The 22,544-nt window shown below is 55.8% G+C and overlaps 1 protein-coding gene across 6 annotated transcripts; it reads left to right on the forward strand.

Moving 5' to 3' along the window:
* Nucleotides 1–1,440: 1,440 nt before the first annotated feature.
* Nucleotides 1,441–22,421, forward strand: PLEKHM1 (pleckstrin homology and RUN domain containing M1). 6 transcript variants are annotated; one of them, XM_068212152.1, is made up of 14 exons: nucleotides 1,445–1,486; nucleotides 2,168–2,587; nucleotides 3,111–3,266; nucleotides 6,495–6,576; nucleotides 7,850–8,097; nucleotides 9,426–10,055; nucleotides 11,239–11,590; nucleotides 13,810–14,041; nucleotides 14,487–15,392; nucleotides 16,928–17,073; nucleotides 17,244–17,437; nucleotides 17,878–17,941; nucleotides 18,368–18,525; nucleotides 21,654–22,421. In XM_068212152.1, the coding sequence occupies exons 4-14, from the start codon at nucleotides 6,535–6,537 to the stop codon at nucleotides 21,775–21,777; spliced, it is 3,096 nt and encodes a 1,031-aa protein (XP_068068253.1). In that variant the 5' UTR covers nucleotides 1,445–1,486; nucleotides 2,168–2,587; nucleotides 3,111–3,266; nucleotides 6,495–6,534; the 3' UTR covers nucleotides 21,778–22,421. The 6 variants fall into 6 exon arrangements, with proteins under 6 accessions (XP_068068254.1, XP_068068253.1, XP_068068248.1 ...); XM_068212147.1 differs by having other exon boundaries at nucleotides 1,447–1,486; nucleotides 13,807–14,041; XM_068212149.1 differs by having other exon boundaries at nucleotides 1,459–1,480; nucleotides 13,807–14,041.
* The last annotated feature ends 123 nt before the right edge of the window (nucleotides 22,422–22,544 follow it).

Consider the following 22,544-nt stretch of genomic DNA (forward strand, 5'->3'; position numbering starts at 1 on the left):
TTTCCTCCATCACACCCACCTGGCTCCCAGGCTGATGTTTGCATGGTTTCCATTCCTGATGCCCCTGAACACCCTTGGGAGCTGAACTGAGTGGTGACAGAGAGCTTCCCTTGATGGCCCTGGGAACCCCTGGAACACGAGCAACGTCTTCTGGGGTTCTTTGAAAATCTGTGATGGAGAGGAAGAATTACGAGGCAGAGGATGTAGAGCAGGTGAGGTCAGGTACCAGGTGCTTCCCACTCTTCTTCACCTCTCCAAATCCTTCCTTTGCACTGTGCTTTCCAGGCTCTGCCTGTTTACAGACACTTAATTCACACCCAGTGCTTTCCCAGTCAGTTGAAGTGAGTAGGAAAATCTCTCCCTCCACATCGCAGTGCCCTGCATTGCACAGCTCCGCCAGGGATTCATTTTCCTGGGAATCGAGGGCCTGGCAGATACTTTTAGTACAGGCAATGCCTGCACTTTTTCTTCAGCTCTTGTTCTGGTGTAGGAACTGCTGAGGCTTTCCTTGGATGCTGCTACTTTAGTGGCTATATCCCAGGATATTTCCTTGGATGCCAGTTCTTTAGCTGTTGTTTCCTTTTCATTTACTTGCCCTTATTTCCTTGGATAACACTTCCTTGCAGGCAATATTCTTGGCTTTTTCCTTACTACTGTTTCCTTGACTATTTCCTTGAATTTCCTTCACAGTTATTTCCTTGCCTTTATTTCCTCAGATGTTGTTTCCTTGCTGTCATTCCAGATGGAAGAAGCCCAAGGAAATGCTGCTCCCCAAAGACAAGGTGCTCCTGCCTGGGCCCTGCCCTGCATCCAGCTCCCCAAGATCTGGACTGCTGACTCCATGACCACTCTCTGCAGAGGTGGGTGCTGCTGGTGGGTGCCATGCTTGGGACACCCCAAAGTCCCCTGGGGACTGGGACAGGGAGGATCCAGGAAGTCCCAGGTGTCCGAAGCACTCACTGCAGCCCAGCCTCTGGAGCCACCGCCTTCCCGGGGCCATGACATCCTGGAGGCACCCTGCACACCTGACAGGGTCCAGATGTGTCCAAATGTCTGTCCATGTGTGTCCACGTGTGTGTCCAGCTGTGTCCAGGTGTATGTCCATGTGTGTGTCCAGCTGTGTGTCCCGGTGTGTCCATGTGCGTGTCCAGCTGTGTGTCCCGGTGTGTCCATGTGTCCAGCTGTGTCCCGGTGTGCCCTTGTGTCCAACTGTGTCCAGGTGCATGTCCATGTGTCCAGCTGTGTCCAGGTGCATGTCCATGTGTGTGTCCAGCTGTGTGTCCCGGTGTGTCCAGCTGTATATCCATGTCTGTGTCCCTGTGTCCAGCTGTGTGTCCAGCCGTGTCCGTGCGTGTCCGGGCTCCCGCGCGCGGCACCCGCGGGGCGTGGCCTGGAGCTATAGGTGCCGCCCCGCGTAATGACGTCACGATGGGCGGGGCGTGCGCGCTTCCGGCACTTCCGGGTTTCCCGGCCGGAGCCGGTGAGTGTGGGGGGGGAGGGACCGGGAGCACCGGGGGCGGTGGGGCCTGACCGGAGGTGCGGGCTGAGCGCGGCCCGTGGGGTGCGGTGCTGGCAAGGGGTGCGCGGGGATGAGTGCGGGGCGCTGGGGATGCAGAGTGACGGGGTCTGTGGAGCGGTGCGGGGTGCTGGGCGCCCCTGGGGTGCGGGCCGTGGGGTCTGGCAGGGGGTGCAGGGTGTTGCAAGCGAGCGCTGCTCCCCCAGCTCCGCACGGCTGGTCAGGCCCTGATCCCTGCCCGGATGCCCCCACAGCCGCCCCCGCACCCCCGGCCCGCCCGTGCCAGGCCCCGCACGCCTGGGCTGCGCTGCCCAGCCAGCAGCCTCGGCCTCTCGTTCCTCCTCTCCGTGTCCCCCATGGGGGGACAGCGGGTCAGATGTGCCTTTCCAAGGGGCCCCACTGGGGGTTGGTGTCTGGTCCTCAATTCACCCCCACGAGCGTTGACACCCCAGATCTCTCGGCCCGTTCCTCCCACTAGCCAGAGATCCCAGCACTTGTGGGATCCTTACAGCTTTCCCTGATTTATCATGTGTTACATTCTCAATATATCACGTTTTCTCACATCAAATGAGCAGTTGCAAACAAGGTCTGGTTAATTCTTGTCTAAAACGCAGAGATTAAAAGGCCCTTTCCTCTCTGCCTTCCTCGCAGCGACCGCCGTCCCCTGCTGGGGGATGCGAGCCGCCCACCCAGCCGGATGGCACCAGGAACATCCACGGCAAAACTCCAGTGCTGGCAATCCAAAGCAACACAAAAACTGGGAATAGAAACCTGGGAACATCTTGCCTCAACACGCTGGGGCTTTCACAACCTGCTTGGCCCGTGCATGGTGGCTGCAGTGCCGTGGAAAACCAACCACAGCTCTCCCTGTGGCTCCGGCAAATTGTAGCCTGGTGCAGGAGCAGGTATTAGGCTGAAGGAAATTCCCAGTTTGGCGTGTTGGGGAAGCACAGTCTCACCGCCCAGGCTGGGAGCTCAGTGGCTGCTCTTCCTCCCCTGGCTGCTCCTGGGCCCTGCTGGGCAGAAGCTGGACAGGTGCATCGGAGGTGACACTTCTCCAGCCACCACCAGGTTTGTCAGCTGTGATAAATAGGGACAAGTGTGGTGTGAGGAATGGGACCCCATTCCTCACTGCGTGCCTGTGTTCCTGCTGTGGGAATCAGCACTGCTACATCAGGCTGGGCACAGGAAAGGAGCCAAAGTCAGACCATGAGGGTCCTGCTGGGGCTCTGTCATGTCCTAGCCCTTGCCGAGCTGTTCCCAGGGGTTTTATCCTGAAACCAGCCAATGCTCATGCCATGCCACTGGCTTTCCTGCTCCTGGGCTGTCTCTGGGCCCAGCTTGTGCTCAGCTCTGGGTGGAAAGCAGGAGCTGTGTTGGAGGAGAGGGCTGTCCCCACAGCAGCCCTTGGACCCACTGTGCCATCAGAGCCCCCGTGTCCCCAGGGCAGAGGGTGACTGGCACAGTACTCGTGCTTGGAAAATGACTGGCTCTGTGTCCAGGGCTTGAGTCACCCTCACGCTGCCGTCGTGGGCTGTTGTTTTCCATCCCGGAGCACAGGCAGTGACCTGCTGTTTATTTATAACTCACAGAGCGTCGCTTCTTGGGAGACTGAGGAGCCAAGCTCTGGGACAGAGGCTCTGCTCTGCTGGTATGAACCTTGATTCCAGCTGTTCCCAAAGAATCTGGCTGGTTTGCAGCAGTTTGGGAAATCAGCAGCTCTGCCCTTGCACCGTGACTCTTCTCCTGGGTAGGTCGGGCTCCGTGCCTGGGGTTGTTCCTCACCTCTTTGCTTTTCCCTGTTTCACCCAGGAGTCCCCGGGCTGGTGACTGCTGGGAAACCTGGTGGGTTTTCTCTGCTGTAGCTGTGCTTGTCTCTGTATTTGCACATGCATCCCATCTCTTCCAAGATCACAAGGAATAGCCATGGCTTTCCAGGGTCTGCCTGGAAGTGCTCCAGAGCCCTCTAGGGCTTTCTAGACCCAGTGCCCTGTTCCAATTCCCCTGTGTTTCACCTAAGATTTTGTTTGGTGAAATCCTCCTCAGAGCTGCTTCCTTGCACTTGTTATTCAGGAAAATGCTGTCCCACAGAAGTGGTGCCATGTGGATTCGTGGCGCTGGAATAAACTGGTTGGACTGGTCGTGGTGGGAGTGGAGAGTCCCATGGTGAAGGTGGCGGGTTGTCCTCCTCAGCTCTCACCTCCTGCAGGCTCTCATCTCCTCATGGGAGAGGTGATGCTGGCAAAGGAGAGTGTTTTGGGGGAATAACTCTCACTTTGTAAAGCTTAGACGAGGTATTTGTAAAACTTAGATGAAGTCTTTGAAAAACCTCTGCTGTCACCCCTTTCCCTGTGACCAGCTCAGGACTCCAGAGTGCTCCTGGAGCTTGAACACCTGTGCTGCCTCCCTGGGCATGAGAAATGCCACCCTGTGCCCCTCCTCAAGTCTCCCACCCTCGGGTCTCACCCTCAGATCTCCCTCAGGTCTCTCACCTTTGAGTCTTCTCCCACACCTGGGTCTCCTCTCACTCCTGGATTTCCCACCCTTGACTCTCCCATCCTTGGGTCTCCCACCTTCATTCTCCGGGTGGGATGTGCCTCTTGTCCTCAGGGTGTAGCAGGAGGTGGTGGGGAAAGGGGCAGAGTCTGTCCAGCCCTGAGGAGCTGAAGGCTCCCAGGTGGAAGGCAGAGATGGGGGTGGCTGCCTGCAGTCCTTGTCAACCACTGCTGCCACTTCAGGGGCCACTCACTTCCCCAACCCCGCCAGCAGCCCCTGAGCCAGTGGTTAACTTTCCTGTGCTCCCCCATTTCTGTGTTGCAACACAAGGAGAGGAAATCTTATGACAAGCCACAGCAAAACCAGTTTTGTTTTCTCTGAAATCGTCTGTGAACCCTGGAAACATTGAGGATCTGTCCTGGGTTTGGCCCCCAAGGAGTTCTTGTCCTACTGCTCTCAGCAGGGTCAGCTGCTGTGGTACTGCACAGGATGCTCTGGGTCTGGGGTGTTGACAGGTCTGGGATGTCTGGATTTGGAGTGCTCCAGACTTGAGCTACTCTGGGTTTTTAAACTGCTCCTGATTTGGACAGTGCTGCCTTCGGGACTGGCTGTGGTCATGGAGGAGCTGCTCAGCAGACCATGGTTCTGCCCAGGCCTGGCAGGAGAGGGGCAGGTTGATGCTGTCACCTCTGCTCAGAGAAAGCTCTGGGGATTTTGTGTTGGCTTGGAAATAAAATCTGACACATCAATGCCATCCCAAGCCTGTTGTCTGCCAGAGGCAGATCCAACCCTGTGGCCAACAGCTGGGCTCTCCTTCTCAATTTAGATGGCAAGTGATTCCAGCTTAAGGGAATAGTTTGATAGGACAAGGTGGAATGGTGTCACACTGACAGAGGAGAGGATTGGATGGGATATTGGGAAGGAATTCCTCCCTGTGAGGGCGGTGAGGCCCTGGCACAGGGTGCCCAGAGCAGCTGTGGCTGCCTCTGGATACCTGGAAGTGTTCAAGACCAGGTTGGACAGGGCTTGGAGCAGCCTGGGACAGTGGAAGGTGTCTCTGCCATGGCAGGGAGTGGGGCTTGCTGGTCCTTAAGGTCCTTTCCAGCCCAAACCATTCTAGGATTCTATAAATAAATTCCTTCTCCAGCCTCTCATATCATTAGGAAGCTGTGAGCAGTCACAGGTGCTGGAGCAGCTCTCAGATCCCTCTTCATGCCAGGCCCAGCTGTGTCTGGTGAGGGATCCAGCTGTGTTTGCAGACGGATCCAGCTGTGCCATGGGTGTCCTTCTGACACCATGTGTTCTGCTCAGAGGCTCCAGGCACAGCTGGGTTTCACAGACGGCCCTGAGGGAGGAGCAGGGCAGGAAGCCAAGAGTCAGAAGTCAGAGGTCCCTTGTTGTCCCTGCAGTGGCAGGTGACCTGGCCAGGCTGCCCAGTCTGTTCAGATCAGGTCTTTGCAGGGTTTTCCATAACAGGAGGGCACTGTTTTTTTCTCTGTCTCACACCAAAGCAGCAGAGCAGCCCTGGCACCCCCCAGCATGGGGAGATGCTGAAGTTCATCTCATGAACTCCTCATGGAGAACCTGAAGCCTTCCAGTACTTAGAGGGGTTTTTAGAAAATGTGGAGAGGGACTTTACATGGGCAGGCAGTGACAGGACAAGGGAGAATGGGTTTAAACTAGAAATGGAGATTCAGACTGAATATTGGCAAGCAAGTCCTCCTGTGAGGGTGGAGAGGCCCTGGCACAGGATGCCCAGAGGAGCTGTGGCTGCCTCTGGATCCCTGGGAGTGTCCAAGACCAGGCTGGATGGGGCTTGGAGCAGCCTGGGACAGTGGAAGGTGTCCCTGCCATGGCAGGGGGTGGAACTGGGTGGTCTTTAAGGTCTTTCCAGCCCAAACCATCCTGGCATTCCATGATTCTTTCCCATCTCCCCAGACAGCTCTGTGCTGATAGGGTCTGTCCCAGCTGGGTTTGGAGCAGCATCACTCCTCTGACATGTGACAGAGAGTTGAACTGCTGTCACCTTTCCCCAGGCTCTGCTGGGGGGTGGCAACCCTTGTCCAGGCCACCTAATGCCACTCCCACTTGGATTTTGGGTGCCTTTTCCAGGCTTAGGCATTCCAGGTGACATGGGGACAAGGGGAGCAGTCCCTGGCCGTGCCTGTGGCACTGCTGGCCAGACCTGCCTGAGGGCCCCTCACAGGGGTTCATTACTCTCTCCTGGTCTCTTGGCCATGCTCTGTTGTGCCTGAAACTCTCCTGGTCCCTGGGACGCGTCCCCAGGCATTGTCCCTGGAATCACAGCACCTTTCCATGTCAGTCACTCCCAGCTCAGATCCCACAGTGTCCTGGCCATGAGCACCTGCAGAATGCCTCAGGGCAGGAACTATCCCTTGTGGGTGGCACCAGGAGCCCTTCCCCTGGCAGATGAGTGGGGTGGAGCCCCTGGGTGCTCAGCCATGCCCTCCTTGTCCCACAGGTGACATGTGAAGGCAGCGCGGGGAGCGGCAGCAGCAGAGATGCATTCCAGCCACCCCGAGGACCCCAAGGAAGCCATCCAGGTGAGCCAGAGCCCACAGTGCTCCCCAGACAGCTCCCAGTGCAACTCCAGGCACTGCCGGGGACAGGTAGGACTTGTGGGTGCTGCCAGCTGGGATTAGGATGAATCCAAAGTCCACATCAGCAGTTAAACCCAAGTATTCTATTCCTTCCATGGATTAATCTGTGTGTGACTGATAAAATTATCTGCACTCTTTATTCTTCTCAGCCCTCAGTGCTCCTTCCATGGAGCAGCAGACCTGGGAGGCAGCTGAAAAAGCTGGAAAACAGCACCCCAAATAAGGGACACACTTCCCTGGCTGTTGTCCTTGAGCTACAGCTGCTGGGAATCTTATTTAGATGCTGAAAAAAATATCCCAGGCTGGAAATTTAATATGGGTTTGTACAGCCAACCCATGCTGTAGTCAAAATCTGCAGAGCCCTGCTCGGGAACATTCAGCATTTGCTGGGAATGCTGCATGGTGCTGAAACATGGATTGTTTGGTTGGAATTTGAGGAGGAATTTGTGGTGTTTTCTAAGCGCCTGCTGGGAAACACAACCTTGATTTAAAATAAGATTGGTCAAGATATCCAGGCTCAGTTGCCTTAGGGAAAATCTTCTCCACTGGCATGAAATTGTTAAATTCACCAAACTTGCTGCTTTTGACTGGTGGAAGAGGAAGTAAAGCTGCTGGAAGGCAAAATTCCCACATCCCAGAACCCGCTGAGTCTCTCTGAGGGCAGCAGCTGAACCCCGATGTCCTTCCAAACCCCGCTGTTTTGGGGCCCGTCCCCTGAGTGTTTACCCAGCACAGCCAGTGAGGTCGATGGCTTTGATTTCTGCTGGCAGGCCCCATGTCACATGTCACATGCTGCTTGGGCTGACCTGCACGAGCTCAGGGGATCCATTCCCTCCTCTGAGTTTCTCCTTTCTAACCCACACTTACTCCTCGTGTTTCCCCCCAGAGAGCGCCTGGAAAGAACCAATTCCTTTTTCCCATCCCCTTAAGCCATTTCTTGTCTGCAGAGGAAGCACCACACACTCTAAAGGCAACCCCAGTTCTGAAACATCAGCTAAAATTGCATAAATTATTATTTTTTTAACAAAATTATCTAGATGACAGGAGTGTGAGTCCCCAGCTTGACCGGTTCAGCCGCTCCAAAGAGTGAGGATGAGGCAGGAGTCACATGGTGCTTCACTGTGGATAAGCCTCACTGGTTTTTGAGCTCTTTTACATTAAATCCTTCCTGATATTTTCACTTTTATAATCCAAACCTGCACCTCCTGTCTTGCAGCTGATCAAGAAGCAACTGGTGAATGCCATCAAGGCTCTGCAGAAGCAGTACGTGAGCTCGGACGCCGTGGTCACCAGCGATGACAGCAACGCCAACACGCTCTGCAGTGCCCTGGAAGCTGTGTTTGTGCATGGGCTGAAGGCAAAGCACATCAAGGCAGAGAGTGGGGGGAAAGGGAAGAAATCAGGGGGTCGGGGCCCCCTTCCCCAGCCAGTCTTCTGGGGCCTGCTGAAGAGCATCACGCATCGGTGAGTGGCTCTTGCTGCTGGCAGGGATTCACATGCTCAGGTTTGTCCCTTCTTTTGGTGCTGTCAGATTCAGGGAATGAGGATGGCTCGATGGACAAATATGTCTCTATTCCATCTGTGTGCTCAGTCCCCTCAGCTGCAGGGAAGCATGCTCTCACGGGGCTTTGGGGTCCCTGCCCAGGACCCTGGGAGATGGAAGTAGCAGTGAAGCCCCTGCAGTGCCAAGAGGGGCTGAGTCCCCACATCCCTGCTCAGGGTATGCTGGGGGTGAGCTGATGTCCCCAAAAAGTTGAGGATTGAAACTGATGGCACACCCCTTTCTTATTTACTTCTGGGTGCCAGGCTGGATTTCTGGGCCCAGTGGAACCCCAGTGACCACACTGGTCTCCAGCAGCAGCTTCGTGTGAACAGCACAGGGATCTGGGCTCTCTCCTGGCCTGGATCTGCTGGAACTGGTTGGCCCTGTTTCCCCATGTCCCAGCTAGCCTTTAAGGAGGTCCCTCCTGAGTGATCACTGTTTACTGGGGTTTTCTAGGCCACTCCCTAAGTCAAGTTCACACACAGTAAATAACAGCCCACACACAAATTGTTCTGAAAGCCTCATCCAGTTCCATCACCGACTCCTGAATTATGAAAGAGTGGATTAAAATAACTCTTTCACATGCTATGGGGGATATTTTTGTGCCCTTTGAAGGTTTTTTCTTCTGTCTTGAGAGACAGATTAGGAAAGAAGTCTTACAAAACCTTTGCTCTGGTTTTTGAGGTGTGTGATGAGCTGGGAGCAGGGAGGATCAGGGAGCATGGTGTCGCTGTTGGATTTTAGGGAAGAAGAGCTAAATCCAGGAGTCTGGGATTACTTGAGCTCAACCCCAGCCAGGTTGGTTTTCTGGGGCTGCCAAAACACTTTACACTGTGTTTTGACTGCTTTTAAGTTTGAAGTGAGAATTTAGACACATGGTTGTCACCAAGGAGGATCGAACCAGCACAAACCCCACAAAAACACAAGGACAGCAGGAATTCTCTGCATCATTCAGTGCAAGCAATGGGTGGGAGATGCCTCCAGTGAGAGAGAGGATGGTCAGCCAGAGGCACCACAGGGCTGCCCTTACCAACATAATTAGTTTGGGCCATTCAGGAGCCATCTCCCTCCGTGGAAAACCACACTTTCCATTAAGGAGAGAAATTTTCCACAGCCAGTTTTATCCCAACTCCTGAACTCCCTGTAGCAGAGCAGGTTGTGCAGTGCCTGATGAAGGCCCTCCTGCACCCCGCTATGGACCAAAACAGAGCCACTCACTCCTGTTCTGTTCTTTTTCCTCCTTTCCCAGGAATATTGTCTCGGAGCTGGAACAGCTGATGTTTATCAACACGGACGTGGGGCGCTGCCGGGCCTGGCTGCGGCTGGCACTCAACGACGGCCTCATGGAGTGTTACCTGAAGCTGCTGCTGCGGGACCGGGCCCGGCTGCACGACTACTACCAAGCCCCAGCTGTGCTCCTGGACGCTGAGGAGTGCGAGTTTCTCCTCTGCTACTTGCAGGGTTTATCGTCCTTAACCTTCGAGCTCTCCTATAAGTCAGCAGTTCTGAATGAGTGGACCCTCACCCCACTGTCCCTGTCAGGTCTGTGTCCCATGTCTGAGCTGCTGGAGCCCCTCACATCCTCTGAACCCCACAGGAAAGCATCGCTGGGCTCCATCTCCCAGTCCTCAGGGTCAGATGAGATCGAGATCCAAGCCCCTGTCCTGCCCATCGGCAAAGCCAGCAGCAAGATCAAGCTCACATCGTCCTCGCTGAGCCTGAACACCACGAGCTCGTCCCAGCTCTCGTCCAGCCTGGGCTCCGACAGCCTCCCCCCAGCGCCGTGCGCCCGCAGCCCCGAGCGCGGCGAGGAGCCGCTGTCCTGCGACTCCGACCTGGGCACGGCCACCGCCGAGGAGCTGGACAGGTCCCTGCAGGAGTGAGTCTCTCCCCACATCTCCTCTCCAAGGGGATTTTTGACCCTCTCTAGGCTCTTGTTATTTTCTCTTTACAGGCTGGAAGTCTTTCTCCCTGTTTGCCTTTAACAAGCTCTTTTTCCCTTCTGGAAGGAGCTTTTGTTCTTTGCACAAACTGCTCCACACAGCTTGTGGAGACCCTGCTGCCACTGCAGATGAGCTCATAGCCACTGAAGTGTGTGTATGTCCTCTTCACCAGGGCAGAAACGTCAGAAAAATGCCGCTCTCTGGTTTCAGGAATGTCACATCTTCCTGGCATACACTGGGGGATGCTCCAGGGCTTTCCACAGGGGGAAAGAAATGAGTTTGGTCACAGGGAAGGGTTGTAATTTGCAACTTCGGCAAATCATTCAGAGAGGGAGGCTGTTGGTTTGTCATCCTTGTGATTTATCCCTGCCAAGCATCCAGCACAAAGATTTCCAGGGTTATATAAGCTCTGAGTAATCTGTAAATATTTTGCCTGTCACCTTAGAGTGTGACTCTGAGGGAGCTAAGCCTCGGGGTGATGCCTCTTCCCAGTCTTCAGGAAAGAGTTGGAGCTGCAGACTGTGCTTCCCCATCTATAAGAGCAACATTCCCTGCTTCCAGGATTTTGCATCTTCCAGTGATCCTGGAAGAACCTGCCTTGATTGGATTAAACTCGTGATGGAGACGCTCCTTTGAGTTTTAATCTTGGGCTGGTTTAATTCTGGGGCTGGCAGTGGAGTGGGACCACGGGAACAGCCAATCCTCTGGCCAGGCTCCACTGTTAATTGCTCATTAATGGAAACAGTTGGAGTTTGGCATATGTTCCAAGGCTGGATTCAAGTCCCGGAGCTGTACATGGGGCTGGGGCTGTGGGGAGCACCCAGTGCTGTCCCTCCATCCACCAACTTCAACCCCATTCCTGGGTGTAATTGGAAAATGCTCCCTTCAGGCAGAGCCCTGCTCCCTGCCATGGGGCTGGGGCTGCTCTGTGGCGCACAAATCTCACATTTTTCTGTTGGCATCACTGGGTTTTTCCAGCTGCACCGTGCTGCCATTCCACAGAGGCCAGCAGTGACAACTGAACCTTTTTTACATGGTTACAACTTGCAATAACGGGGTGGGGGTTTATAGGTTTTGATTATTGAGCTGCCTTCAAACCGATCACTTTTCCATTTCAAGGGTGTTGTCCGAGTTCAGCAAGGCCAGGCCAAGCCCGGACACCCCGGAGGGACGGCTGCTCCCCGGCGTGCTGGGCTGCTCCCTCCGGCCACCCCCAGGCCCCCCGGCATCACCCGCCCGCCCGGCACCGTCCCACGGAGCGCAGCAGGAGCCTCCCCCCAGCAGGGACATCTCTGCTGGGACGGGAGCCCCCGCACCCCCCGGCCATGGGGATGGAGATGCCGGCAGCACCTCCGGAGCTCCGGCCCCTCGGGATGGTCCGGGCAGAGCAAACAGCAGTGGCAGCGAGGGGAGCCAGGCTGTCTGCAGCCCCACAGCCCAGCACCTGCTCTCTCCTCTGCTGGGGTGTCCGGTATGTGCTACAGCTCCCTCCCTTCCCATCTCCTTGGGTTTGTATCCTGTGGTAAAGGGAAATAAAACTGGGGACAGCTCCCGTAGGCACTGCTTTTCTAGGATCAGGGAATCCCAGAATGGCTTGGGTTGGAAGGGACTTAAAGTTCATCCAGTTCCACCCCCTGCCATAGGCAGGGGCATCTTCTACTAGACCAGGTTGCTCCCAGCCCCATCCAACCTGGCCTTGGACACTTCTATGGATAGATTTCTCCAAACTCCCATCTTCCATGCTGCTCCCACTTGGTTATCAGTGATGATTCCCACCCCCTGGAGCTGTGGCCATGCAGCTGCCTCAGGAGAAATTGGATCAAAGTCTTCTGTGTTCCCTGGTGAAAGAGGCACCAAAGCTTTTGAAACCCTGCCTGGCCTGTCAGTCATTCCTCTCCAGGAGCAGCTGCTGCAGGAAGTTTTGGGTTTGATAGGGATATCTGGAGAGGGGTGAGCTCTTGCACAAATCTGGCTGTGGGCTGTGTGCAAGCAATAAAAGAGCCCCAGAGTCAAGTTTCTCATGGGGACTTTTCTTCATTTATGGTCCATGTAAGAGAAGAGAAAAGGGTTGACTGGACAGGAAACAAACTGGTTTCCCAGTGGGGAAATGCTCCTGCAGCACATCTGTTCCCAGAGTGGGATGGCATTCCCGGGTGTAGGTCTTGAGCAGCGGCGGATTTCCCCTGCTGCCACCGGGAGCTGATCTACATCCACTGGCCTCTGCTTTTAGGAAACTCTTTGAACAGCCCTGTCCTCTGTCTAATTCGTTACTGCCTGTTCCATCCTGGTTCCCATTGTTTCCATGCTGGTTCCCATCCTTTCCATGCTGGTGAGGGTAGGATGTACCTCACACCCCCCAGACCATTTCTCCTTTTGCTCTCTGCTCCTCTCGGTTCCCTCCCGCTTATCCCGTTTCCGCTGCTTCCTCGTGGCCCAGAGCCAGTTTGACCTAATCTATGTATAACATACTGTGTCAACAGGAAATTCCCCCTGCTCTCCATGACTCATGGAGCAACCTGCATTCCTGCCCCAGGAGTAATCCAGGAGCTGCCACCCCTGATCCTCCCCAAAGGGTGGTGACAGCTCTTCTGCTGTCACTTCGGTTGTTATTCAAAATAAAAGGCTCTTGGGAGGCTGCAGAGGGGGGTTGAAAGGACATTCCTGTTGGGATGCAGCCCAGGAAGGGTCTAGGAATGCTGATTCCCTTGTGCCAGGGCACTGAGCTGGGTTGTTTTTCCCTCCTGGTATTTGCTCAGGGACCTTTTCCCAGAACCTTGCTCCTTTCAGGAGGAATTTCTTCACTGAAAGGGTGGTCAGGCATTGGAAGGGGGTGCCCAGGGGAGTGGTAGAGTCCCCATCCCTGGAGGTGTCCAAGGAATGCCTGGACATAGCACCCAGTGCCCTGGTCTGGCTGCCACGGTGGTGATTGGGCACAGGTGGGACTCGAAGGGCTTTTCTCCCTTAATCATTCTGGGATTCTTGTAGCTAGAAAAGCTCCTGAAGAAGCTACAGCCACATTGTTTTCAGCTCATGGATCTCATCATCCCCTCCTGGCACATGCAGAGAGAGGCTGCTTCTGCTTTCCCTGCCTTATTTTTCCCCTGCACAGGCCAGGCCCCTGTAGCATCCTCTTGTGAGCAGTAGGTCTCCATTTCACCCTGGACATCTCTGTGCCTCTCCCCATCTCTGTTCTTCCTGCTGCTGCTGCTCCAGCTTGTGCCCTTTCATGGCAGGGCTGGAATTTCACCCCCATCAGTAAAACTCCATGGACCTGTGGGCACTGCAGGGAATGTGCTCTCCTTCCACAGGGATTTTAGAGGGAGAGAACAGGTGGATTTTGGACTTCATTATCCTACCAGAATACAATCCTAGTATTTTCAAACTGTTGACACAGTTCCATGGATCATTCTCTGGTTGGAGGGAGCAGGGGAGCCATGCACCTGGGAATGGCCAGCAGAAAATCAGACAGTCATGAAACGGTTTGGGGAGGAAAGGACCTTAAAACTCATCTCATTCCCAACCTCCTGCCGTGAGCAGGGACACCTTCCATTAAATCCACACATCATTGCCTGGGATTTGGGCTGCGCAGGAGCAGCCCCTGCGGAGGGGTTGCTGTGGATGCGTGTGTTTGAAGGGCACAGGGTGTTTGATGAGCTTAATAATTCATAATATTTTCTATTTTAACAGAAGAGCTGGATCTCAGAAGATGATTTCTACAGACCTTCCCCGGGAGAGAGCAGCAGGAGCACGGCTGACGCCAACGGCTTCGGGCCAGAGGGGGACAGCGAGGGGCCAGCCCCAGGGCTCATCAGTGCTCTGGACTTGGAGAGGCTCTCAGTGCCATCCTCGGACACTGGGAAGCCCAAAATGTCCCCAGAGCGGGAGCAGAAGGGCTTCAGCGTGGTGCACCGCAGACAGATGGGTACGGGCCACCTCCTGCTGCCCTCGTGCTTGGGGGCTGCTCCAGGTGGGGATGAGCTGTCTGGGGAGAGCCGTTGGCTGGTGGGAGCTGATGGCAGCACTGGGAGCTACAGAAGGCAGTGGAGCAGCTTCCCAAGGTATTGCTGAGCCCAGGGAAGCTCTGGGGGGAAGCATTTTAGTGGGAGAGTCTGTCCACCCTGTGGAACACCTTTCCTTCATCCCACTTGTTTCCAGCCTCAAAACCCATATGCAGGGGACAGAAACCCAAATGCAGGTGGACGGTGATGGAGACCAAGGTCCTGTCAGCTCCTGCCCCAGCCCACCATGTACCTGCACTGGCTGTCACCCCTGCCACGCCTCTGGGTGCTTGCTTTGAGCCCCTCTTGGCTTTTCTCTCCCCGCTAGCTTCCCCTCTCTCACTCAAACTGAGCCGTCTCTTTCCCCAGGTCTCTCCAACCCTTTCCGCGGGCTGCTGAAGCTGGGCAGCCTGGAACGGCGAGGAGCCATGGGGATTTGGAAGGAGTTTTCCTGTGAGCTGTCCCCGCTGGAGCTGCGGCTCTTCCTGGACCACGAGGAGCGGATCTGCGTGGAGACCTACTCCCTGCTGCGCTGCGAGTCCCTGGCGCTGACCCACTCGGACGGCCGCTTCGAGCTGGTTTTCCTGGGGAAAAAGCTCTTCCTCCGAGCCCCTTCCCAGGACGAGGCCGAGGACTGGCTGGACAGGATCCGCGAGGCACTGCGCAAGTGCCGGCCGCAGCTGGAGGAGGAGGACTGGGAGACTCTGGAGTATTCCGAGGATGGAGGCGAAGCCCAGCCCGTCCAGGGCGATTCCAGTGCTCTCCAGTACAGTGATGTGCCTGGGAACAGCTTGGACTGGACTCCAGCTCCAGAAGCAGAGCTGGATGCAATCAAAGAGTCTGTTCTGTACATGGACGTGGACAAAACCTGGGTCCCGTTTATTTTTTCCCTGTCTCTAGAAACTCTGAAGTGCTTTAAAATCAGAAACAATGACAAAATTTTAAGCAACAGTTATGGCATAGAGACCATCCAGGACATCCTTCCCGACACCAGCCTGGGGGGACCCTCCTTCTTCAAGGTGATCACCTCCAAGGCTGTGCTGAAGCTGCAGGCTGAGAACGCGGAGGAGGCGGCCTCGTGGCGGGAGCTGGTCCGAGAGGTGCTCATGTCCTACCTGGAGAGTGCCGAGGAGGCGCTGACCCTGGGGGGCAGCTTGGATGGGCACTCCCAGGTGGTCCTGAAGAACATCGTGAAGGAAAATGGCTTCTTGTTGCAGTACCTGGTGGCCATCCCCATGGAGAAGGGCCTGGACTCACAGAGCTTCATCTGTGCAGGTACAGAACCATGGAATGGTTTGGGTTGGAAGGACCCTAAAGCCCACCCAGTGCCACCCCCTGCCATGGACAGGGACACCTTCCACTATCGCAGGGTGCTCCAAACTCTGTCCAAGTTGGTCTTGGGCACCCCCAGGGATGGGGCAGCTGCAGCTTCTCTGTTTTCTCAGGAATCCCAGCAGCACAAGATCTCCTTGATGGGGCTTCATGTCAGGGGCACCTTTGGTGTCCTGTGGGCACAGGGTGAACCCCCCATGCTGAGTCCCCATCCCACCCCAGCCCAGTCCAACTGGGATGTTACTGGGCTTCCATTTAACATGCTTGTGGTACAGACAGTGGGAAACTGAGGTTGAAGCAACCTTAGGTAGATCAAGAAGCTTAGAACTCCCTTCCTGGGCATTTTGAGGCCCCAGCCTGTGGGGAAAGTGCAATCTGGAGCAGTTTTTCCAGTAAGGCAGCACGGGAGCGGGGATTGCCATGGGCGTGACGGGCTGATTTTGCAAAACAATCCTTTACCCTTCCCCTGATGCCTCTCGGCACACGGGGAGATTCTGGTGGCACCTTCACTGACCTCCACAGGAGCTGTAATTTGCTCTTTACCTTGCTAAGTTAATTAAATTTCAGATTTCTCTCCTGCTTCAATTATATTTCTTGTACCTTCCAGCAGGTTGGGATTTTTCTTTTAATCTGTCTCCTTTTTTTATAATTTTTTTTCTGGTATTTTGGTCTCTGCCTTCCCTTCCAGGCTCTGTCCTGCATCTTCCACCTCCCCACAGCTGGAAGCCACAAGCCAAAAAGAGAAATTCCCAGTTTTTCTGTGTAGGTTTTCTTTAGGGATCTGCCTGCCCTGCTTTCACCCCCCTCCCAGCCTGACACCCAGTGTGTTCCCTTCCATCTCAGAGTAATGAGCAATAAGGGTTTTCCTATGAATTTAGGAAGCAGCACATGATCTCTGTGGATATTTTGGGGGGATGAGCTCCAGCTATTCCAGAATGCAATGGACGGGGGTAGGGAAGCCAAGATGGGTTCCCTACTGCTATAATAAAGGTGGGTTTGGGTTAATCCATCCTGATCTCATCCCTTGCAGATGAGGTTTTGGTACCCTGTGACATCAGCAGAAAAGAAAAGGGCTGAGTGAAGGTAAAATAGTGCAAAACTACTGGTGGAGGTGATGGGACAGCAAGTGGGATTTAGGTTCTTCCCTAAACCACTGGGATATTGCCAGAATTCACTTTTCCTAAAAAAAAGCCCCTAACAATTGAACGACTTGATGGATAAAAGTGGGTTCACAGATAGTTCAGCCTCCTTTTCATGGAGAAAATGTGTAGCAGGAACTGTTGAACCATCATGGGCTTAGATCCATGAGGAGGGGCCTGGAGGCCTCACACTGAGCATCCTACAAGTGCTTTAGGTGGTGTCTACCCTTTCCCAAAACCTTATTGCTCAATTCCATGCTGCCAGAAGTTTCTCCCCCATCCAGCAGTGGTGGGCAGAGGCTGAGGGCAGCAGTTCCCTCTCACCCCCTGCTCCCACAGGCTGCTCCCGGCAGATCGGCTTCTCCTTCGCCAGGCCCAAGCTCTGCGCCTTCTCCGGGCTCTACTTCTGCGACAGCTGCCACCGGGACGAGGAGACCGTGATCCCCTCCCGCCTCATCCACAACTGGGACCTGACCAAACGGGGGGTGAGTCCTGCGCCGCCTCCACGCTGGGAGCAGGGAAACGCTCCAGCATCTGCTTCCTGAGTGTCCATCTGGGCATTCCCTGGGCTGGGAGCGCCCGCTCCAAACCTCCCTCCGAGCTCTGGGGCTGCTCTACGGTCTGTGCCCACCTGTCCCCTCTCTCTGTGCCCCAGGTGTGCAAGCAGGCCCTGAAGTTCCTCATGCAGATCCGAAACCAGCCGCTGATCGACCTGAGGCTGGTCAACGAGAGCCTCTACGAGCACGTGGAGAGGATGGGGCGGATCCTGCGCAGCCGGGAGCAGCTGAAGCTCCTGGGGGATTATCTCATCATGTGCCGCAGCGGCGCCCTGAAGGAGCTCAGCAAGCGGTGAGGTCCCTCCCGGGGTGACCTTCCCCTCTCTTGGCACCCCGGTGGTCTCCTGGTTCCCCTCCTCACTCACCATGGGAGCAGGGAGAGGTGCTGCCAAGGCTCAGGCTGGTTTTCCCCTCCATATCATCTGCTCTAAGGAGTTATCCATCTGTTGGCTGGGTCAGCACAATGAGCTGTGACTCAGGAAACACCTTCCTGGCTGAGAAGCTTCTGGCTGGACAGGAAACACCTGGCAAAATAGATGAGATATTTATTTTCTTTTTCCCCCCCTTTGAAATGCTTTCACATGATTTCCAGTGGCAGGATTTGGGATGTGAAAATGGGCTCTGCAGCGATTCACTTTAAAAGGCTGCTTCATCCAGGTTGCTCCTTGCTCCAAAGCTCTTGGAGATGTGGTGGACACCATCTACCCCCTTCCTCTCCGTGCTTCTTTGCAGGCTTGATCACAGGCATTACCTCCTGGAGTGTCCCCACAAATACAGCGTGGCTGATCTGAGGCAGGTGAGAGCTGTGTATAGTCACAGAATGGTTTGTGTTGGAAGGGACCTTAAAGACCACCCAGACCCACCCCCTGCCATCCAGTTCCACCTCCCACTAGACCAGATTGCTCCTAGCCCCCTGGCCCAGTTATTGGGGTTTTCCAGGTGAAATCACCCCAGTGTCTGTGGGGATGCCACGTGCTGCTCCTTCAGCAAGAGGTTCCCAGCAGTTGGGTTTTTCAGTGATAGCCCAGCTGGGAGCCCCATCCTGGCAGGTTGTGGGTGCTTCTCTCAGCAGACCGGGGTCCCATTGCACCCCAGGCTTGTGGGCTGGGGGTTGTTTTGGAGGACAGGCCCCCTGCCTTCAGGGGCAGCCCAAAGAATGGGTGTGACACAGCAAACCCCACCGGGGCCGGGCTCCAGGAGCACTGACCCCTGTGTCCCCCAGATCGCTGATGGCACCTTCGAGACCTTCCTGCAGTCGCTGCTGCAGTTCGCATCCCACCACGTCTACAGCTGCGACCTGTGCACCCAGCGCGGCTTCATCTGCCAGATCTGCAACAGCAGCGACATCATCTTCCCCTTCGAGTTCGACACTACCACCAGGTGAGTGATCCACCTCTGCCCCATCCCACTGCAGCCAGGACGCCCAGGGGCACAGCCTGCCTTACGCCAGGAGCCCCAGCCAACCCCTGAGTTCTGTTCACAGACCCCACTTCCAAGGCACGCAGGGAACTGCAAATGGCTCCGAGGTGGTTGTGCATCCTCATGATGCCTGCAACCTTGTGCCAACCATGGCAACCATATTGTGGTGCCTATGTCCTCGTGGGAGCCACGTCCTTATGCTTCCCCCATCTTTGTGGGACTCATCCTCACAGTGCCCATGTCCTCATGGAGCCCATCAGCTCCAGGATGCTCCAAACAAAATCCAGGCTGTTTGGGGCAGGAGCACACCATCCTCACAGAGCCAAGATGTCACCAAGAGAGATGGCTTTGCAGACTGAAGATGCAGAGCCACCAGCACCTTGCTGTTAGCCTGGAAAGGCCCTGCTGGGTGCCAGGGCAGCCAAGGGACTGGAGGGAGGAAGGAGGAGGAGGAAGGTTCTGCGTGTCCCCATCTTGCTCACCTGGCCAGTGCCTCTCCAACTCAGGGTCGGTCTGATCCCTTGTAGGGGCTGCAGGAGGGAAGGGGAAGCGGCAGTGGGACTGTCCTACATCCCTCTACAGCCACAGAAGGAAGGATGGACACATGGACACAGATTTCATAGAATGCTAGAATGGTTTGGGTTGGAGGGACCTTAAAGCCCATCCAGTGCTATGGGCAGGAACACCTTCCAAGTCCTGTCCAAGCTGGCCTTGGACACTTCCAGGGCAGCCACCGCTGCTCTGGGAGCAGAGGTGGGTGGAGAACAGCACTGTGGGATGTGCTGGGAGAGGCTGAGGATGTTCCCAGCAGGAGAGGGGTGATACTGGCTCTCACTGGGGTTTTCCCCTGCCCACAGAGGTTCCATTCCTCACAGGCAGAGGGACCTGTCCTGCAGTGGGGTCAGCTGTGGGTCAGGGTGCAGCAGCTGGACAGAAGTTGGAATCAGGATGGGGATGGTGCTAGAGGGGAGCTCTTATCCCCACCACCATCAAGGTTTGCTGAAGTCAAACCCTTCCAGCCCAGGAGCCTGCTCCACTGTAGGTGGAGAGATCCACATATCGCTGGTTATGCCATAGAATCGTGGAATCATTCAGGTTGGAAAAGCCCTGTAAGACCATAGAGTCCAGTTCCCCCAGCACTGCCAAGGCCACCACTGACCCATGTCCTCAGGTGCCACATCCACAGGGCTTTTAAATCCCTGCAGGGATGGTGACTCCACCACTTGCCTGGGCAGCCTCTGCCAGAGTTGGACAACTGTTTCAGTGAAGAAATTTTCCATAATATCCAACCTAAACCTCCCCTGAGGCAACTTGAGGCCGTTTCCTCTTGTGCTGTCTTAGCCTATTTGGCATTGAGCACAATCCTGGCAGAGAGATTTCACAGGCTCATGGGCTGCATGGTCTCACTTTGCCTGGCAATCCCTAAAAGTGAGCAGCGACACCCAGAACCTGCAGAAAACACCACGGATACCGGGATCCGTGGGTGCTCCATGTGTTCCAGGGCTAGAGTATTTCCGTGGAGGAGGAGCAGCGCTGCTCGCTCCCCTCCCTGCCACAGTGACAGCACTGAGCTCATTATCGAGGACAACAGCATCCCCAGGGGACCGATTTTCCCTGGAAAAAGAGCAGCCGGGCTCTGGAAAATGCTGGCACGCAGGGCTGAGCTGGCTGGCTGGCAGCCGGAGGTCTCGTGTCCCGTGGAGCCGAGCTCTGAAGTTTGTTGACGTCTTTCTTTCTCACCCTGACGGAGGGGGTTGTGCAGCAGGAAAGCGGCTCAGCCGACATCCTCGCGGAGCTAAACGCGGCTTCCTGCCCCTCTGCCCGCCCCGGGCCGCCGGGTCACACCGGCACTCGCTGCAGGATGTGTCTGCAACGCCTCAAACAGTGACCCCGCCGGCGCAGGACCCTCTCCTGCTCCGGCAGCTCGGGGGAGCTAGAGGCAGGAGATGCCGATTCTCGCTGGGAACCACACCGGGTGAAACCCGGCTTCCCAAATCCCCTCACGCATGGGGAGCAGCCGCTCCAGCCTGTCCATGCACGAGCCTTTCCCTGTCCCGAGTCCCTCAGGGTTTGCAGCTCCTCTCCAGAGCAGGATTTTGCCCCAGCTGAGATGCTGTGGTCCTTTTCCTGGCACTGCCGGGTGTTCTCTGCCTCTGTCCCACGCATCTTTTGGGGAATTAAGGTGTTTCTTGCTGTTCACACATGGATTGTACACCAGGTATTTGCACAGTGAAGATAAATCTGGCTGCCCCGCTGGCATGTGGCTGAGCCACATTTTACTGCCACTGAGGAGTTGGGGATCACAACCCAGAAACTGACCTCAGCCCTCGTAGTGGGGACGTTTCTGCTGGTAACTGAGCAGTGAAACCCCTGCCTGAGCTGGGGTCCTTCGCAGGGTGTCACATTCCTGCTGCTGCCAAGCCAGATCAGGGAGCTCCGACACCTCCACGGAGCCGCCTGCTCAAGGGCAGCTCCCTCCTGGCTGCCTGTCCCTTCCCTGCAGCTCCACTGTCCCCACAGTCTCCCTGCCACATGCAGGTCCTGCTGTCAGGGTGGGGGTCTCCACCCCAGCCATGGCAAGCAGAGGGTCCCCAACAGCGATGCTGTCACAGGGGTTGGTGATGAGGGATCAGTGTCAGGGTTGGTTTCACGAGATTGGTGTCAAGGGATCAGTGAAACAAGGGTTGGTGTCCAGGGTTTGGTGTCACAGGGTTCATTGTGCAGGGGGTGTTCTCACACCCTCGAACTGCGCTCGGTGTTGGGAGAGCAGGGCACAAACCTCAGCTCAAACCTCACTCCCATCTCTCTCACACACTGGCAGCGCTCCTTCCGGCCCAGCTGCTGCACTCAGAGCTGCTGGCGTGGATGAGGAGCTGCTGGGGTGGATGAGGAGCTGCTGGGGTGGATGTTCCACTCGAGCAGCCGCTGCTCCTGCGCTCAAGGCTCCTTCTGAGCCGGGGCTGGGGCTCTGCTCAGCGAGTGCTCAAAACACACCAGGACAGGGAAGTGTCCCCTGGTTCAGTGGGGGAAGTTAGTCTTTGTTCTGACATTACCAACACAGTGGGTTTCATTTTTTCTTCTTTTCCCAGGTGCAGTGAATGCAAAACCGTCTTCCACCGGGACTGCCACGCCCGCGCCCCGGCGTGCCCACGCTGCGAGCGGCGGCAGCGGTACCAGAGGCGGCTGGAGGCCAGCGCAGAGCCCAGCCTGTAACCTGGCTCTTACCTCGACACTGCCCTCGCAACGGGGATGGCAGGAGGGACAGAGCAGAGCCCCCTGCCTGAGAGCCCGTCCTGCGCCTGGCCCTGCCCTGGGGACAGGGACAATGTGGGGTGGGTGCTCCTGCCCCATGGAGGGACCTTCTGCCCACCCAGGGCTAAAGAAAGGGGCTGGAAAAATCCATCCCCTTCACACTAAACGGGTGCTGTTCCCTGTCACCCTCCTGGTGCCAATATCCCCTTGCAGTGGAACCCAGCGGCTCTTCAGGGTGTCATCCCAGAATTCCAATCAAGGGTGTGGAGAACTGACGTTGATCAAAGCTCTAGTTTTTTAGGATACTGAAAACTGGTATTTTTTTATATGGGGGTTTTGCACAACTGGGCTGCTCTGGGTGGTGGACCCACGCAGGGAGGGGACAAAGTGACACTTGTGCCTTTAGGGACCTGCATGCCCATGGGGACCATGGGTGCCCCGAGCATCTCCCACACAGACAGCCCAGCCAAGGGCCGTGGCCTCCAGGAAGAGCCGGGGAGAGCTGGGCCGCTCCTCCCAGCCTGCTGCTGCTCATCCTCGGGAGAAATTTTATTTTCTTTTAACCCCTTCCCACACAAAGATAATTAAAGTCTATTTAACAACAAGTGTAGCAATTTCTGAGTTTACTTCTCTGCAGTGGGACATCCTCACAGTTTGAACCTGACACGGTGTCTGTGGGAAGAGGATTGGGAATGGGGATGCTGCCTGTCCCTTGTCCTCTGTCCTCC

This window comes from Anomalospiza imberbis, chromosome 22, assembly GCF_031753505.1.
Source record: "Anomalospiza imberbis isolate Cuckoo-Finch-1a 21T00152 chromosome 22, ASM3175350v1, whole genome shotgun sequence".
Classification (NCBI taxonomy): domain Eukaryota; kingdom Metazoa; phylum Chordata; class Aves; order Passeriformes; family Viduidae; genus Anomalospiza; species Anomalospiza imberbis.